Source organism: Dasypus novemcinctus, chromosome 13 (assembly GCF_030445035.2).
Source record: "Dasypus novemcinctus isolate mDasNov1 chromosome 13, mDasNov1.1.hap2, whole genome shotgun sequence".
In the NCBI taxonomy this organism is placed as follows: Eukaryota; Metazoa; Chordata; class Mammalia; order Cingulata; family Dasypodidae; genus Dasypus; species Dasypus novemcinctus.
In genome coordinates this window covers 37859882-37878781 of record NC_080685.1, presented here as the reverse complement: position 1 = coordinate 37878781, position 18900 = coordinate 37859882, and the positions used below count along the sequence as shown (strand labels likewise).

General features: G+C 38.9%; 1 protein-coding gene across 1 annotated transcript in view; it reads left to right on the top strand.

The window, feature by feature from the left end:
- CD84 (CD84 molecule) overlaps positions 1-18900 on the top strand; it is a 37887-nt gene that overhangs the window by 14006 nt on the left and 4981 nt on the right. The window contains exons 2-6 of the mRNA XM_004448407.4: positions 9803-10153; positions 14644-14895; positions 15266-15385; positions 16041-16073; positions 18050-18147. Coding sequence (XP_004448464.2) covers positions 9803-10153; positions 14644-14895; positions 15266-15385; positions 16041-16073; positions 18050-18147 — 854 coding nt within the window. The remainder of the gene's footprint in view (positions 1-9802; positions 10154-14643; positions 14896-15265; positions 15386-16040; positions 16074-18049; positions 18148-18900) is intronic.

Sequence of the window (18900 nt, the reverse complement as noted above, 5' to 3'; positions counted from 1 at the left end):
CCATCAATCTTTTCTGTCTTCAAACAAAATAAAATAACTGAATTTGTTTGACCTCATAGCTACTATTCTATTTTACCACCTTTCTTTCACTGTCAGATTTCTCCTCCACTTCCTCACCTATTCTTTCCTCAGTCTTCTATTCTCTGGCCTCTACTGGAATCATTTTACTTGTACTATATTCTCAAAGGTCACCAAAAACTTCCTAAGAGACTAATTCCAGGGCCTTTTTCAACCTCTACCACAGTCAAACACTCCGAGTCATTAGACATCAGGGATAACCCCCTTCTTGAGACTATCTTCTCCTGTTCCGTGATATGGTCCACTACTGGTGCCTCTCTTGTGCCTGTTACCATTGGTCTGTTTGGTTTATTTTGACAGAGCCTCTTCTATAAATATGAGCACTGCTCACAAAGTTGAGCCTTATACTTCGCTCTGCTCTTCCAGAGTAACCCTCTCTCCTTTAATTACTTCTTCTCTCTGGACTTTTCTTAAATCACATGGATACCAGCTTGAAATAAATAAGGATGCCTTAAACAAGAAAGAAGTTTCTTTCTCACTCATGTAAAAAAGTCTGGAACTGGCCATTCACAGTTGGTGGAATAGTTCACAAGGTCATCAGGGAGCTAGACTTATTCTACCTTCCTGCTCCACTATCCACAGTACTTGGCTTTCTCCTCATAGTAAAAAAAAAGTCTATCTGAGTTCCAGCTGTCATGGCATTCCAATCTGAAAGATGTAGGTAAGAGATGAAGAAAAGAAACTTCCTCTTTCTAACAACATATAACCCTTCTACTTACATTCCATTGGCCTGAACTAAGACATCTGACAAGACTTTCCTAAAAGAAAGCTGAGCAATGTAGTCTTTACATACAAGTGGCCATATGCCCTGCTAAAAATCAGTGATTCCATTACTAAGAAGGAAGGAAAGGTTAGCTATTGAGTGGAAAATTTTGCCACATCCCCTAAACAAAAATCAAGTTCCATTCTCTCTACTTATCTTCCATCCTTCCAACTGACAACTTAGATTGTCCACCATCACCCACAATTCAATACTTCTAACATGAAATTTCTCTTTCTCTTTTGACTTATTTCTATTCTATCAGTTTTCTAGTAAAGAAATTTTTAATCAGAGCAGGATCTGATACAAATTAGGCACTCAAAAAATATTATTGAACACTCGAATTCTATCAGATGCCTCTCCTTGGCTTCTGTGTTAGTTTCCTAGGCTGCTCAAACAAATGCCATGCAAAGGGATGGCCTTAAACAATGGGCATTTAATGGCTCATGGTTTTGAGGATAGGGATAAAAATACAAATTGAGGCATCATCAAGGCAGTGTTTTCTCCCCAAAGACTGTCATTTGGGGCCTGGCTGCTGGTGATCTTTGGCCCTTAGCTTGTCACATGGCAAGGCAAATGGCATTGTCTCCTGGTCTGTCCTTTCTTTTCCATGTTTCATTGATATTCTGCTTCTGGTTGCTCTCTCTGTGGCTTTCTCTTTTTCTGTCTGAATTTCATTCTTGTATAAAGGACTCCAGTAATAGGATTAAAATGATTGAAGTGGACACTTACAATGGATTCACACACACAGGAATGGATTAGGCTTTTTGTTTTTTGTTTTTTGTTTTTTTGAAGTACCAGGGATGGGGATTGAACCCAGGACTTCATATATGGGAAGATGGTGCTCAACCACCGAGCCACATGAAATTCCCTGAGTTGGTTTTTTCTTTTGTTTTTGCTTGTTTTTTTTTTTTTTCAGATGACACCAGGAACTGAACCTGGGACCTAACATTTTGGGAGGCTGGGGCTCAACTGCTTAGCCACATCCCACTCCTTGGATTAGGTTTAAGAATGTTTTTCTGGGGTACATATAGCTCCAAACTACCACACCTTCCTTTATACTATCTCTCAAGGTAAGCCCTTCTTTCCTATTGCTATTGTTCCCCTGATTCATGCCCAGACTACTATAATAGCCTTATAAATTCTCTCTATCCTTAGCTTCTCTTCTCTTATTCTTCCTACACATCAGTACCATATTAAAACATTATTTTACTCTTCATCCTCAAAAACTGTATTAACTTCCCTCTGCCTGTGGTATAAACCTCAAGCACAGGACTGCCCCATGTCTAGTCCCAATTTATACCCCACTCTTATTGCTCTCTATTCTGTTATGTAATTCTATTTTCATCTAATCTACATCACAAGTTCTGCTCTGAAAGTTTTATTAGGGACGGAGACATCTTGCCTTTCCTTTTCCATCCAGTAAAATCCTATTAACCCTTAAATATTCTCCTCAAATTCTACTTTTTTCAAGTTTTCTCTAACCACTGCAGCTCAAAGTAATCTCTCCATTATGTGAACTCCTACTCCAATTGCTGTCTCTACTATTAACTGGAATTTACCATTTACTATCTCCTTTTGCAAAGGTCAGTCAGTATGTGTAAGTGCACATCTTATTTCCCTAACCAGATATTAAATTCCTAGAAAGAGGAGGAAACCTATCTTGATCATAGACTAACATAGTACATTTCATAGTAAGTCCTCACGACATTTTTGGACCACAAGTTCTCTCTGAAATTGGCATTTCCTAAGGTCGTTTCCAGGGTAAACATAATGTTTGAGTCCCGTCAGCACTGAGAAAAATAAATATGGGGATTGATTGATATGGAGATTCTTTTTTAAAAATCTGAAGCCCTTTATGATAGAATAAAGTTCACCAAGAATATGTAAAACCATCCTTCCAGGCTTCACTTGAATTAAGCTTTAAATGTGGCTCTTTTTTTTTTTTTTTTAAAGATTTATTTATTTTATTTATATCTCTCCCCTCTCCCGGTTTTCTGTTCTCTGTGTCTATTTGCTGCATGTTCTTCTTTGTCCGCTTCTGTTGTTGTCAGCAGCATGGGAATCTGTCTCTTTTTGTTGCGTCATCTTGTTGTGTCAGCTCTCCGTGTGTGTGGCACCATTCCTGGGCAGGCTGCACTTTCTTTCTTGCTGGGCGGCTCTCCTTACAGGGCACACTCCTTGCACGTGGGGCTCCCCTATGGGGGGGCATCCCTGCGCGGGGGTCACCCCTGTGTGGCAGGGCACTCCTTTCGCACAGCAGCACTGCGCATGGGCCAGCTCCACACGGGTCAAGGGCGCCTGGGGTTTTAACCGCAGACCTCCCATGTGGTAGAAGGAAGCCATAACCACTGGGCCAAGTTGGCTTCCCTAAATGTGGATCTTTATATGTGCTCTACTATGGCCCTGGAATCATCTTAAAGAATGGACTAGGAAAGCCCTAAAGGGTATGTGTCAATTTTAGGATATAAATGAAGATGATGAAGAGGATGGTCCTCATCCTCAGCATCATCAACCTCAAAAATAACTTAACATTTATTTTGCCTTGACGGTTAATGCTTTCACTTATATTACATCATTTGATGCTCATTAAAGAGAATGGGCAAATACCTTTTTTATTTCCATTTTATGCATGAAGAAATTGTGACTCAGTAAGGTTTTACAATTTTCTAAAGGTTGTTCAGCTCATAAGTAGAAGCACTAGCACCTACATCTCCCGCCTCGCTATCTTTCCACCGCAAACATGAGAAGATAAAAGCAGACCTCAACTAGACTATTTGAATGTGGCAAAGCCTTCATCTCGTGCCTGTGCAAACTTTTTGCCTTTTCTCAGCAAGCACAGGCTCCTCAGCAACAACACCATAGGAGGATTTCCCTCAGCTTCACCTACTTACCACACCCTACGTTGTCCTTAGCTCCCCTAGCATCACTTCCGTGATGAACTAGTTGTGGGAGATCAAAGGTGCTTCAGAAATGCTCTGTGCATTACCACTGCATGTGACTGCCTAATACTAGGAAAGCACTCAGCCTTAGCAAATTGCCCACACATTTCCTGGACTTTGATAAGAACCTACCAGAATCACAAATATGCAGAGCTCCTATTCTGCCCATCTCATACCTAACCTGAATCTAAAGAGTGCAATGGTGATTAGAGGTTAGGACCTGACTTTTCATCATATTGTATTATCTTTCACTTGGCGTACACATCATCTTCTTCTCTAAGCTGTGAGCTCCTCTGGGGCTGCAACCACAGTCTTATGCACTCCCAGGTCCCCAGCATAGCATCTGGCACTTAATAAATGTTTGTGGACAAATGTCCCTTGTCTCCCCTACCAACCTGGGGCCCTATTGCATTGTATTCTCTGGCCTCTAAGCACACCTCTGGGGTGCTTAACCCACCCCAACTAAGTTGTCAGGCTTTGCCTGGGAACTTCCTCCTAAGGAAAATCTCAGTTGGTCTGAAAGAAAACAGATATATCTTAACAGTCCTGGGGCTCTTTCATTACTTAATGAGCTGAAGGGCAAGGGTCACCTCAGGGAGTCCACACCATCAGGTTAAGACATTGGTTTTCTCATTTTAAAACAATCTTGTATTCCGAGGAAAAACCCATTTTGGACATTGGATCAGTCCAGATCTAATCAGGAGAGAGAGCATTTGTAAAGAATTAAAAACTAAGTATTGGAGAACTGAAAAGGCAAAAAAGGTTAACATGAAGGTGGCAAAACTGCAGGAAGTAACTACCATCCCTAGAACTGGAGGAACAAAGGGGGAAACACTGGAATTATTAAAACATAGACATCTCGAGGAGGGACCTCATAGAGCTGGTACTGGGGACTGAGGAGTTCAGAGGAGGGACCCAGTTGCGCTGGGACCCAGGCTTCTGAGGAAGAGGCATCAGTACTCAGAGGGGTTTCTAAGGAGGGGCAAGGAGGCTGGTTCTGGGAGCTCTGGAAGACTGCACACTGCAAACTGTTGCTACTGGAATAAGCTCTCTCTGCTGGGAGAAAAGTACATTTCTGGACTGACATTGACAGACACAAGAAAACAAACAGGAAACGTCCCTTCTTTCCCCTCCAGGCTTGCAGTCTCCCTCTAGCTCCATCTATTGACAGAGACTAACAGGGACCACTGTTAAAAGAGCAATACAGTTTGCAGAGAAGGATGTGTTTAAAACTGAAAAATTGGGCGTGTGGGTTTGTGAGTGTGTTTGTCTGTTTTATCAATTATTGAAAATAAGTTAAGATTTGTCACTGTGTTTAGGGACTTATCTATTTTCCCAGTACATCTGTAAATTTTTGCTTTAAATATTTTGAGACTGTTATTAAATAGCATAGTTAGAACACTTCTTATCTTTTCTTGATGGAGTAATACTTATATCAACATGAAGCATTCCTCATTATCTTCAGTGATGCTTTTTGCCTTAAAATCTATTTAATTTAATATGAATATACCAGTCATATTAATATATTTTATATTAATTAATATATTAATATATTGTTTTGGTTAATGTTTGCATGGAATATATTTTGCCATTTTTTTATTCTCAAACTTTTTGCATCCTTATGTTTTAAATAGCTTATACTTAGGTTTTTTTAAACAAGGATCTTAGAACATCTGAAATCCAATTATTTACCTCCTAACTTATTTGTCATTACCATTGGGTATTTTAATTCTATCTAGTTTTTTTTTTTACCTTGGAAAGCATTTTTTTAAGTAGGTACAAGGGATTGAATTTAGGACCTTGTACATGGGAAGCAGGCACTCAACCACTGAGCTATATCTGTTCCCCAGAAAGCATTTTTATACCACCAGTGTTAATTTAGGTTTTACCACATATTTACACCTTTCTTTACTCTTCATCTCAGATGATCCTACTGAAAGAATTCTTTCCTTCTACTCAAGGCATAAATTTTTTTAAATTTTAGCACATGCCTACTGATGGTAACCTTTCTGACTTTGTTTGAAAATAACTTTATTTCATCCTCATTCTTGAAAGGTGTTTTGGGGGGTGTGTAATTCTAGGTTTGCATTTAATTTCTTTCAGCACATTGAAGATATATCCTATCGTTGTCTACCTTCCTTGGTTATAATTGAGAAATCAGCTATCTATCCACCTGTAGCTCATTTGAAATTAATCTGTGTTCTTTCCCTGAATGCTTTAAAATATTGTCTTTGTCTTTGGTGTTCTATCATTTCATTCTGGTGTAGTTAGGTTTAGAAAATTGTATTTTTCCTACTTGAGATTAATTGGAGTTTCTAGAATCTGGGACTTGATTTCTATCATCAGTTCTAGAAAATTTTAAGTCATTGTCTTTTCAGTTATTGCCCCTGCCCCATTCTTTCTCTTCTCTATTCTTGGAACTCCAATTAGATGTTTATTTTCCCACCCATTCTATATTCCACATTTCTTAAAACATTTTCTATTTCCCAACTCTATCTCTCCTAATTGATTTTGAATGCTTTTTCTGCTCCACCTTCTAGTTTACTAATTCTTCAACTATTTCAAAACAGCTGCTGAATCCACCCAAAAATTTTTTTATATATATTTTTTTATACCTAGAAATGCTATAAATCTGCTAGGTAATTCTTATGGTTTTCTGGAGCATGGATATATCTTGAATTTTTTTTCTTTAAATATATTACACATAGCTGTTTACATAGTTGTCTGATAATTTCAATTTCTAAAGTCTCAGATATTTCTACCATCTGTTCCTTCTTTGATTCTTGTTTGTGGTAGCTTGTTTCTTTGTGTTGGTTAATTTTTACTGTGAGCTACAATGAATGTTATTTGTGGGAATTCTGTAATGTCTTGAGATGATATGAATTTAGACTACAAATTCATAATGACAGTATAGTTTAGACTACAATTTCTCAGATATAGATGGTTTCCTTCTTTATTAGTCGGGGTTCTCTAGGGAAGCAGAATGGACCGGCGCTTTCTGTAAATAGTATGAGATTTTATAAAATTCTCTCACATAACAATGGGGATACACTAGTCCAAATTCTGCAAGGCAGGCTGCAAACCAAGGGCTCTGACGAAGGTCCGAGATGAGTTCCCAGGAAATGTTGTCTGTCTGAATAGAGACTGTAATTCTTTCTCTGAATTTACTGAAGTCAGCTCCCCTTTTAAGGCCTTCCACTGATTGGATGAGATGTCACTCATTGCTGATGGCAATCTCCTTAGTTGATTATAGATGTAAATCAATCTTCTATGTAGTCAGCTCACTGATGATTAAAATCCATGAAATACCCTTATTTTACAATTAGCCCAGTGCTTGCCTGATCAAACAACTGGGCAGCATTACCTGGCCGAGCTGACACATTAGCCTAACCATCACATCTTCCTTAGTTCTGTTCAGCCTCAAGGTGACTTTCTTTGCAGAAACCTGGTGTGGAGGATAATTCCCTACCATAAACACATAGCGCTTTGGGTCCCAGTGTGTTCTCACTTTCACATAGATTTTAGCCTAGGAAATCCTCACTGCAGTGTTAGTTCTTTGATGTTTATATGAAGATTGTTTTTTTCATATTTTATCATGCATTTGCATTGTTTTCAGTGGGATGGCTAGGTTCAGATAACCTAACCAGCCAAATAACCAGAAAAAAAGTCCAAATAATCAAATGAATATTTTTTCAGGTATTATTTTTGACACCTCTCTGCTGTACATAGCATAACCTTCCTCCTTCTTGAACATCTCTACCCCTCTGAATTTTTGGATATCACAATCCCTTTGTTCTCTTACATCTGCTCATTCTCCCTTTTATTATTTCCTCAGGGAAATGTGTCCTGATGTCCCTCCTTTAAATGGTGGTGTTTACAATGTAAACTATAATCCATGCTGTGCAGCAGTGCTCCAAAATGCATTCACCAAATGCAATAAATGTGCCACAATGATGAGAGAGATTGTTGATGTGGGAGGAGAGGGATGGGGTGGGGTGTGGGGTATACAGGAACCTCTTATACTTTTTAATGTAACATTTTTTTGTGATCTATGTATCTTTAAAAAAAAAAAGGTGGTTTTTCCCAAGGTTCTGTTCTTGGCTCACTGCTCTTATAATTCTATATACTATCAACAGAATTCTTCTCCTCCAGGCTTTAAACTCATTTAATTAATCACATGGTGGACATATAGATGCCCTACAAGTACTTCAAACTTAATGTGTTTCACACTCAGCTCATCATTTCCACTAACCTGCTCTATCTCCTTGATTTTTTGTTTGTTTGCTTGTTTGTATTTGTTTTCTTTATTTTTCTTTTCTCACTTCTTTTTGATCCTCCTTGATTCTTGATCTCAGTTGGCAATATTCAAAATTAGGAAATTAATATCCAGTCTTACCTCTTCCTTAATATTTCCATACCCACTGGGCATTCACCAAGTCCTAGTCATTTTACGTCTTAAACGTTTTGAGTTCATTGCCTTCTCTTGGCTCTATTATTCAGGATTTAGTTATGGCCTTCATCAATTCTCAAGAGTATTGCTGCAATAAACTCACTCTGTTCCATCGTTCATTGATTCATATTTAAGATTCTCCTCTGGACCAAACACTATGCTAGACACTAGTAATATGGCAATGAGCAAGGCAAACACAGCTTATGTTTTCATAGACTGTTATGAAGTGCCATGCACCTGCTCACCTCAGGACCTCTGCACATACTGTTCTCTCTATCTGGAAAACCATCTCCCTGGTCTTTGCCGGATTAACTCGAATTCATCCTTTCACTGGGAAGTGTTTTCTAGACTTCCAGAATACATCAAGTACCCCCGTTATTCTCTCCCAAAGCACCTTATGTACGTATTTTGTATCTAACCACTTATTTGTGTGGTAGCTATTCAACATTGATATCCTCCTTTAACTGTAAGTTCCAGAGAGCAGAAACTTTATCTACTTTTATTCACCATTGTATCCCTAGCTCCTTGCATCATGATTAAAACAGTTGCTGCACATTATATTATATTATATTATAAATTAAATTAAATTAATAAATATGTGCTATAGTATCTGGCACAAAGCTGATCCTGAATAAATACATGCATTTACAGATAAACATATAAATGAAAAAATAAACTTTGCTGCTTCAGAGATTGTTCCAAGAGGATCTAGGCAACACATAAGAAATTCCACTTATTAATTCATTCCACAAATATTTATTAATCACTCATTAAATGTCAGTACTTTTCTAGAGACTGGCGATATAGCTGTGAACAAAAAGATTCCAAAAAATCACCAACTTGGGGAATATTTACTCCAGAACCTCCAAAGCATTCTTTTCCTATATGTTTCAGGTATAGAAACACAACTATAACTTGCTTTTTGCAAAGGCCACAATAGAAGAAAAAACAATTACCTGGGAGTCCAGTAGCCCACATATCCCAGGTTCTGGTACCAGGTCTTCCACCACTAAGCAGTATGACCTTGGGAAAGACTTAATATCTTGTATCTCATGGAGGTATATGTCTTTATCTCTCAAATCCCATCCTGCTCTCAGAGCCTGTAAGTCTAGGTAAGCATGTTTTCAGTGAAAACTAACCCATTGAAATTCACTAGGAAGTTTAGTTTTTGAATGAGAATCTTTCAGAAAATTTAGTAATCACAACATATTAAACATACTTAGAGTAGAATGCAAAAAACAAATTCTCAAGGATTTTCAATGCTGGAAAGATAGGAAACTCTAAAAAAGTGCATTTAACTTTTTAGTCAGTCCTACAATACTTTCCCCTTCTCATCACCCTTTTCTACGGGCTGGTTTTTTCTTTCAATCTCTCTCATAATTTGTTCCTTCCAATACCATCTTTGCTTTGTTTTTCTTTCACTGGTAACCACATCTGCATGACTTTTTCTTCCCTTTGCTATAAAATCTGTCCCTTTAAGGGCTCAAAGGCTCCTAAAAAATTAATTAATTAATTAATTAAAAATAAAAGTGCAATGGTCGGCTGGCTACCATTTTCTATTTGTGTCTTTAGGTCTAGAAGCAACTGGAAAAGATTCTAACTTCTTCAAGGTAAATGGGATTCTAGGAGAGTCGGTCACTTTCCCTGTAAGTATCCAAGAACCACAGCAAGTTATCAACATTGCTTGGAGTTCCAAAACATCTGTTGCCTTTGTAGTACCAAAAGACGCAGGAAGAGCACCCACAGTTACTGTGACCCACCAGAATTATTTTGGTCGATTGAATGTCTCAGCCAATAACTACAACCTGGTGATCAGCAGTCTGAGAATGGAAGATGCAGGAGTCTATCAAGCAAACATAAATATACAGATCACTGCCTCCATGACCAACACCATCACCAAGGGCTATGACCTCCAAGTCTACCGTAAGTTGGGAGAATACAGAGAGCTTGTTTTTGTTTTTAACTTTGCACGTTTGCTATTTAAAGAGCACCTGTATTTCTAACAGTTGGTTCCCAAATCTTTTTTCTGTCATCAATATTTATAAACATAATGTGGCATTAATTTAGTCCTGGATTTGTCAGTTTTTAGATATGTCATCTTCCTTTGGCAGTTTGTTCCCTGGGCTTTGTTTTTCTTTTCTGTAAAATGGGAATAATTGCATTACTCATTTCCCAGAGTTGATGTGGGGATCAAGTGAGATAGTATATGCAAAATGCTTTTAAAAAGCTTTTTATTTTGAAATAAGTATGTATTCACAGGAAGGTACAAATAAATGTACATGGAAGTCCTGTCCACCTTTCACCAGCCTCTTTCAAATGTAAACATCTTGCATATTTATAGTACAATATCAAAACCACTTTGATTAACACTGGGTACAATCCACAGAGCTTATTTTGTTTTCACATGTACTCATTTGTATGTTTGCATAGCACTATGCAATTTAATCACATGTCATTACCACAATCAAGATTTTTCACTAAACCATCAACAAAAAATTCCCTAACACTGCACCGTTATAGACACACCTACTCTTCACCATCCCTAATCTCTAGCAGCCACTAATCTGTTCTCCACCTTGTATTGTTATTTCACAAATGTTATCTAAATGAAACTAAATGTAATCATGCTCTATATGTCCTTTTGAGATTGAGAATCCAACTTAATTTCCTTCAGATTCATCAAAGTTATTGTGTGTATCAATAAATTGTTCCTTTTTTATTGCTAAATAGTATCTCATGGTATGGATGTCCTAGAGTTCTTTTAACCATTTATATATTGAGAGACAATTTATATATCGAGGGACAATTAGCCCCAATTTTGGGGCTAATACAAATAAAGCTGTTATGAATATTCATGTACAAGTTTCTGCATGAAATAAATTTTCATTTCTTTGGGATAAATGCCCAAGAATGCAATCCTATGGTAAGTCATTATTAGTTTTTAAAGGAGCTGCCAAATATTTTTTAGACTGACTAGACCATTTTACATTCTCACCAGCAATATGTGAGTAATCCATTTTCTCTGCATCCTCACCAGTATTTGGTGTTATCACTATTTTAGTGAGGTCATTCTGATAGCTGTGTAGGGATAGCTTATTTTGGTTTTATTTTGCATATGTATAGTAGTGAATGCCAAGTGCTCTTTTAAGGTAAAATGTTAGAAACATTCGCTGTCAGTATAATTGTTACAATGCAGTGGGAGATGTGAGTGGTGTGTATTCAGTCCTATTTAAAATGTGATCTGTAGACCCATTGCATTAACATCAACTGGGAGCTTGTTGGAAATGCAAATTCTCAGGCCCCACCCCTGATCTTTGGGAATAAAGCCCAGCAATCTGTTTAACACTTTCTCTGCAGTATTCCTATCTGTGCTAATGTTTGATGAGCACTAGTCTAGAACTGTGCTTTACAGTACTGTGGCCACTAGCCTCATGTGTCTCTGAGAACTTGAAACATGGTTATTCCAAACTGAGATGTGCTGTAAGTGTAAAATATGCACTAGATTTCATAGTCTTAGCACACACGCAAAAGAATATAAAATATATTATTAATAATTTGTAAACTGATTACATTTTGAATAATATTTTGGGTATATTGGGTTTAATAAAATAATATATTATTGAAATGAGTAACACTTCTTTCTTTCCATTTCTTTAACGTGGCTATTAGAACATTTCAAGTTAAAAATTTAACTCACATTATATTTCTTTTGGGTAGTACTGGTCTGTAGTATAGAGAGCATTTGGGCCATATCTCAAGGATCTTACCATCCATCTCCCCCACAACAGAAAAACAAATAACTATGGTTAATTTATGTCATTAAAGATACAATTCAAGCATATATTTCATCCATTAAACTGCAAGTTCCATAGCAGCACAGACTTATTATATTCAATTCATCATTGTATCTCTAGCACTTATACTGACAGACACATAGTGATTTCTCTGAAAATATTTGTTGAATGAAAGAAAGAATAAATGAATCATAATACTCCTAGATCCTAACACAGTGTCTGGCAACTATAAGTGCCCACTTAATGTAGGATATTTGAATCAGGTTGTATCTGGATGGAAGGTGTGGTATTAAGAGCATTAGCATTGCAATCAAACAGACCTTTTGCCAGTCAGCTGAGTAGCCTTGGATAAGTTGTTTAATCTCTCTGGTTCTAAAGTCCCTCATCCACACAATGGAGATGGTCATAATAGGTGGGATTATTGAGGTAATATTGGTTGAGAAACCTAGTATGGTGTATACCGTGAAATAGTTGCTCAATAACTAGCAGTCATTATTAATTTTTAAATCATTAGCCCTTTAAAAATTCTAGCTATGAAGGACTTCCTAGAGGAAGAAGCCTCTGAGTTGGGCTTGAGTGTCTTAGTCAAAGAACTATGCCCATGTGTGGACACTTAGAAAATATTTGACTCATTCAAAGACTTTGGTTGATAAAGAAGGTATTCAATTTTAAGATATTTGCTTTCTTCCCCTTAAATGCTTAGTTTAGCCTTAGGGAGGTGCTATACCACCTGCAATTAGAGCAGACTACAGTAAATTATTAAAGAGAGTCATACTGTTCATACAACAAAATCTGTATCTAATGAATGGTTACCTGAGAAGATAAAGAGAAGGGAACTAATTCATTGAACACCATTTATGGGCCTGGCAGTCTACTACTTGATTAAAAATATATATAAAGATTAGATATCTACTTAAGCAACATATGCATAAGCAGAGCAAAAAAGTTATACAGTCAAAACTAATGTTCCCTTTTCAGAGGAAATCACTGTTGTCATATATTTTTTCATCAATTTCCATAGATAATTGATATACATACAAGCATAGATGATGATGATAGATAGATAGATAATTAGACTGTTCTTTATATATGATAACTCATTTAATCCTGACAAAAACTCTAACAAGAGGAAATTGTTTCCTTATGTTATTAAATGAGGAAACGGAAGCTCAGTGAAGGTGTATATCTTCTTCAGCATTCTACAGATAAAAAGTAGTAGAATCTGGATTCCAAATCAGGTCCCCAGTGACTTCTACACTTTTTGGCTTGGGAGGATGAAAACCTGTCAGCCATGACGCTGACTCCGGCCCAACAACTTTATGCAAGTAACATCTCTGTCCCTGCTGAGAAAAATGAGATGGAAACCCTATTCTTCACTACTATCCCCCCTCTCAATACCCACCAAAAAGAGTCTTTCTAAAAATACATAAATACAAAATTATATAGACATTCTTATAAAGCTAGTTACTAGAGAAAAACAAATATACATAAATATGTCCACACACATATGTACACAATTTGGTTCATTTTCACTAATCCATATCTGTACCAGTCACTGTTATAGCTAATCATTTCATGAGTGATAATAAAATATGCAACACTTTTTATTGTAAATTCCTTATAACCAATAAATTCTCACAGAATACTTTCATTGATTTTTTCTAACACTTATATCCCTATAGTTGCAACTGATGAAAGCGTAGTGCTGGTATGAATGTTGGTTGATATTTTCATTTAAGTTAGCTATAAGAAAAAAGTGATTCAACAAAGATGTACATATAAGAATGTCATTCATCCATCAATGACTTGAGTGACTTGTTTGCTAAATTGGATAATGGTTTTTTAATACTGGAAGAATATTTTTCATTTTTGTGCATTTGCTATTCATAATATAATGACTATAGACATGACTTGTTTTTAAATATTACCTGCATTAGTTACATTTTCTCCATTGCCTTCTTAAGTCTAGAGTAACAACCAATAAAACAGCAAATCAAACCCCAGTTTGTAGCATTTTCCAATTTCTGTGGTATAAAAACTCCTACAATTGCTTATTTTAAGCCATGCAAAGTTGAGGAAACATGCCTCACAGAGCCAATAGATGTAAATAACCCCAAGAGTATTTTAATATGTTTAAAAGGAGAAATTTTAGCTTGTATATATGTTACTAGAATAAAATTTTTTAAAAAAACAGGCCTGTACAATACAGTAAACCCTAATGTAAACCATGGACCATAGTTAAGAGTACAATTATAGTAATTTTTTATCAGTTATAACAAACGTACCACACTAATGCAAGGTGTTAATAAGAGTGGTATATGAAACCTCTGTATTTTATGCAAGTTTTCTGTAAACATACAATTTATCTAATAAAAATTAAAAAATTTAAACAGTATCTATAAAAGTAAAATGCCCAAAAATAATTAGGAAATGATGAGTTTTGGGTACTTATTACCTCCATTTTTAAAATCACTTATTTAATTATATTTTGGTAATTTAATTTTTAATGATGTTGTATTTAAAAATTATCTTGCAAATTTCTTGAAAATGTAAAAATCAGCTCTGACAAGCTATTATAAGTCAATTCTGTCTCACGGTTGGCTTGTCATTTCCTCACAGGTCGGCTTGGGAAGCCAAAAATTACACAGAGTTTAATGACATTTGTGAACAACACCTGTAATGTCACACTTACATGCTCTGAAGAAAAGGAAGAAAAGGATGTGACATACAGTTGGAGTCCCCTGGGTGAAGAGAGTAATCTCCTTAGAATCTTCCAGACCTCTGAGGACCAAGAGTTAACTTATACTTGCACAGCCTGGAACCCTGTCAGCAACAACTCTAACTCCATCTCTTCCAGGCAGCTCTGTGCAGGTAACCAGCTCTGTCCAGGGCTCTCAGGGCCTCAGAAATCACTCTGAAGAGCTGTGAGTCTTAAACTTGTGCCTCATTCTCTGGGAAAATGTGCTATCTTTGTGCCGCATGCTTGGGAGGCCCATTGGGAAAGAACCCAAAGCCTGCTGAAAAAGCCAGGCATTTCTGGGTGTTCTGGTGCAGCCCTGATCAACTCTCTGATTCAGTTCCTAACCTGACTTTTGAGAGCAGAATTTGCACCTTCCCTAGGAGCTTTGGCACTCCCCTGGAGGTCACCCAATTTCAATAGTGCCCCTGGGCATGGACAAGACTGCCCAGTCTCGTGGGTCTAGTTCCTGGGGAGTCAAGATGCACTGTCTTCTATTTCCAGACCTGGTGATGGGCCACCGCACTCACCACCCTGGGTTGCTGAGTGTCCTGATTGTACTCTTACTGGTGGTTCTCATTCTATCTTCAGTGCTTTTGTTTCGTTTTTACAAGAAAAGACAAGGTAGGATTTTCTCAGAAGGTAAAATACGGAAATGCTCCTTGTTTCTTCCTGGGACTGAAGTCATTTATGTAAGGTGGTGTGGAGAGGTCCTTTGTTCTAGGGAATCAGCCCTTATGCAACCCTACCCCACCCCACCAACCCACCGCCTCACCACCTCCCAGAATGATGGCCACCTCCTTGCATGACATTACCCTGAATAGTCTCCAGAATCTGTTCCCAGGATCACCAGTGTGGTGGGCCCAGAACTTGGGTCCTGTTTTAGCCCTGCCATTAACAAGCTGTGCTTCATGAGTCACGTGTCTTCACCTCTCAGGCTCAGTGTGAAATTTGGACTAGAGGGTCTTCAGGGTCACTTCCAATTCTAACGTATTCTGACTATGACCTTTGGAGAGCCATTGAGGCTTATATACTAATTTTGTATTCCATGGTTGTCACTAGATCACTCGGGACCCTCTGAATCTTTCTGTAATTGTACCATTCTCAATTTCGTAAACCTGGTCTTGGGCCCCTGGGGATCATTACAACCTCCAGTATTCCCTACCCCCTTGTCCACCTAAGCTTTTCTTTTCTTACCAATCCCAATTAAAGCATGGATATAGAAAGGCTCTTTCTCTGCTTCCATGTTTTTGACTCTCCTGTGTTTCCAATTCCTCAGGTTCCCTCTTGGACACCTTCAGTAAGAGCTCTGGTAAGTTCTCAGCTATCAGGTTCCCTGGATAAGTGGTGGGAGGGCTGGGGTGGTCACAGTTTAGTAGTTAAGACTAAACATGTGCTTTGCATTTGGTCTAGGGTGAAGGTTCCAGTTTCATTATTTATCAGTTGTGGGTTCTCAGGCCAGTTATTTTTATCACTGACTCGGTTTCTTTGGTTGTAAAATATGCATAATAAAAAGGCTTGCTGAATATACTTATTAAGTGGATTAAGTGGATTATATTGATTAAATGGATTATATTTAAAATACTTGGCTCAGTGCATAGTACACAGTACTCAATAAATATTAGCTACTATGCTTATACAAGAAGGACCTGGGCATGGTACAGAAAGAGGCACTCTAGGGGAGGAGAGTTTGTGACATGAACTTAAATGCCCTCATGATGGGAAGATATCACACAGCCTGCTTAGGCCATGGATGACATGCAGGTCTCTCAGAGAGATACCGTTCTTCAGTTCCTCACAGCCTCCCTGGGAAAAAGAAAGGCTATCCTTTGCACCTACAAATGAGATAAGGAAGGATTACTGACCTAGTCTGGGGCAGGGCCTAGGACAGGACTAAACTGTAAAACATTGGAACCCTGTGATACTGTTCAGCTCACTGAACCTGTTATTTGTGGATAAATTAAGATGCCCTGGAAAATGAATGCACAAAATTCTAGTCAATACTTTTCAACTTGCACCTAAAATGTCCCATGTCAATAGCAAAGAAAAGGAGTAAACAACTATGAAGGCCTCTACCATCCATAAATTCCTAAAGGTAGGGCCTTATCTCTCCTGTATTTGCTTCTCTAAAGTGTCACATAGAGACCAGAACATAGAAGGAAGTAATAAATATTTACTGACTATATGAATTGGTCCATCAAGCAAAACACATGTATGGAGCAGTCACTATATGCTCAACCTTGAGATGGTAACAGTAAAGTATGCACCAGAAGAATACAACACAATGTATAACTAGAGATAATCGATTTTGTTGAGAAACTAAGAGACTCTGGGAAGCGAACTTGGCCCAGTGGTTAGGGCGTCCATCTACCACATGGGAGGTCCACGGCTCAAACTCCGGGCCTCCTTGACCTGTGTGAAGCTGGCCCATGCGCAGTGCTGATGTGCGCAAGGAGTGCCCTGCCACGCAGGGGTGTCCTCCACGTAGGGGAGCCCCATGCGCAAGGAGTGCACTCCGTAAGGAGAGCCGCCCAGCGCTAAAGGAAGTGCTGCCTGCCTAAGAATGGCACCACCCACACGGAGAGCTGACACAACAAGATGACGCAACAAAAAGAGACACAGATTCCTGTGCCGCTGACAACAACAGAAGCGGACAAAAAAACAAGATGCAGCAAATAGACACAGAGAACAGACAACTGGGGTGGGGGAGGAAGGGAGAGAAATAAATAAATAAATAAATATTTGAAAAAAGAAACTATGACACTCACATAAAGAGTTGACAAGCTGTACAAGGCAGTCGATACTAAAGGCCAGAGATGCTAAATGCACTGGGACCCCACCAGCCACCTTTGACTGCTCTCACAGAAGCTATTCTGGACTCCAGAGCAGAAGAGAAGTCCCACTGAATTTTGGGTGAGACCTGAGTCAGGTGCCTCCTCTACCACATACAATCCTTAGAAAAGGGAGAGGTCCAAGAATCATATCAAAAGGAATAAGGCCTCGGATGTGGGCACCAGGCTGACATATGGGTATAGTACTAGGACTCAATCTAGATGAGGTCAAAGCCAGTCTACCTTGGGTGCGGACATGGTAGGAGATAGGGACATATCTCTGCAGCATAGTATGTTGGGAAAAAGTTCTGGATTCAGAGTCAAGAAGCCGTGGGAACTGTTTAACCTCTTAGGTCCTTTAAGATATGTCTTTATCTTAAACAGAACATTGGAATAGATAATCTCTAAAAAGGCATCCTCCTTTCACACACTGTGGTTCTGGCTTTCTGTGACACAGATGCTGTCTCGAAGAAAATAGTGTATGAGTACATCACAGTTTCCAGAGATGCCCAGTCAGCAGAGACAAGAATCTATGATGAAATCTCCCAGCCCAAGGTGAGCCGATGCTACTTCTGGACCTCCCGCTTCAGGAGAGGGCGTCAAGGGCAGCCACTGTGCTCTGCTTGCTGTTGCTTAGTCAGCAGCCATGGCCAAGAGTCTGGATGGTCCAAAGAGAAAATACTAGGTCAAAGAAATAATGCCCCGAGTCCCTCTGTTAGAATGGAAATGAGGTCAGTTGTCACCCAGTGACAGCCTCCAGGTAGGAAGGCCCTGCTGTTCCCACCTGGGGCCCTGCTTCCAGGCTAGTTGAGAGTTATGACTAGGACTGAAACAGCTCCTACAAGGACCGGACACAAGCGAGCCCTGATGTGAGGTGAGAACTGTTTTGTGGCCACTGATGTGTGAGCAGTTTGTCAAGGGTGGGGCCAGAACTGACACAGAGGTCCCCTCAAACTTGGCTTCCTGGTCGAGTAACAGCAGCAGCTCACATCCCTCAGACTCAGAGTCATTCTGTCCTGTACTCTCTCTTCCCACCTGCCTTCTATCTGCCCTCCCCACCCCCACCTCAGCCTGGATCGGGCTTCTACAATATATCACCTGGACTGATAGCACTGAGACAACAGAGCCCAAGAGCAGCTAAGATCTCAACTGAGCAAGACTCAGCCTGAACCACACAGACCCCTCCTCTCAGCTCCTGAGGTTTTTGCCCTAAGGCCCTGCCCAGCTGCTACCCACTCCCATCCTGGCCCCCTACCTGATCCTGATCCCCTCCAAAGTTGGCTGAGGCTGGGTGGGGAGGTTGCCTAG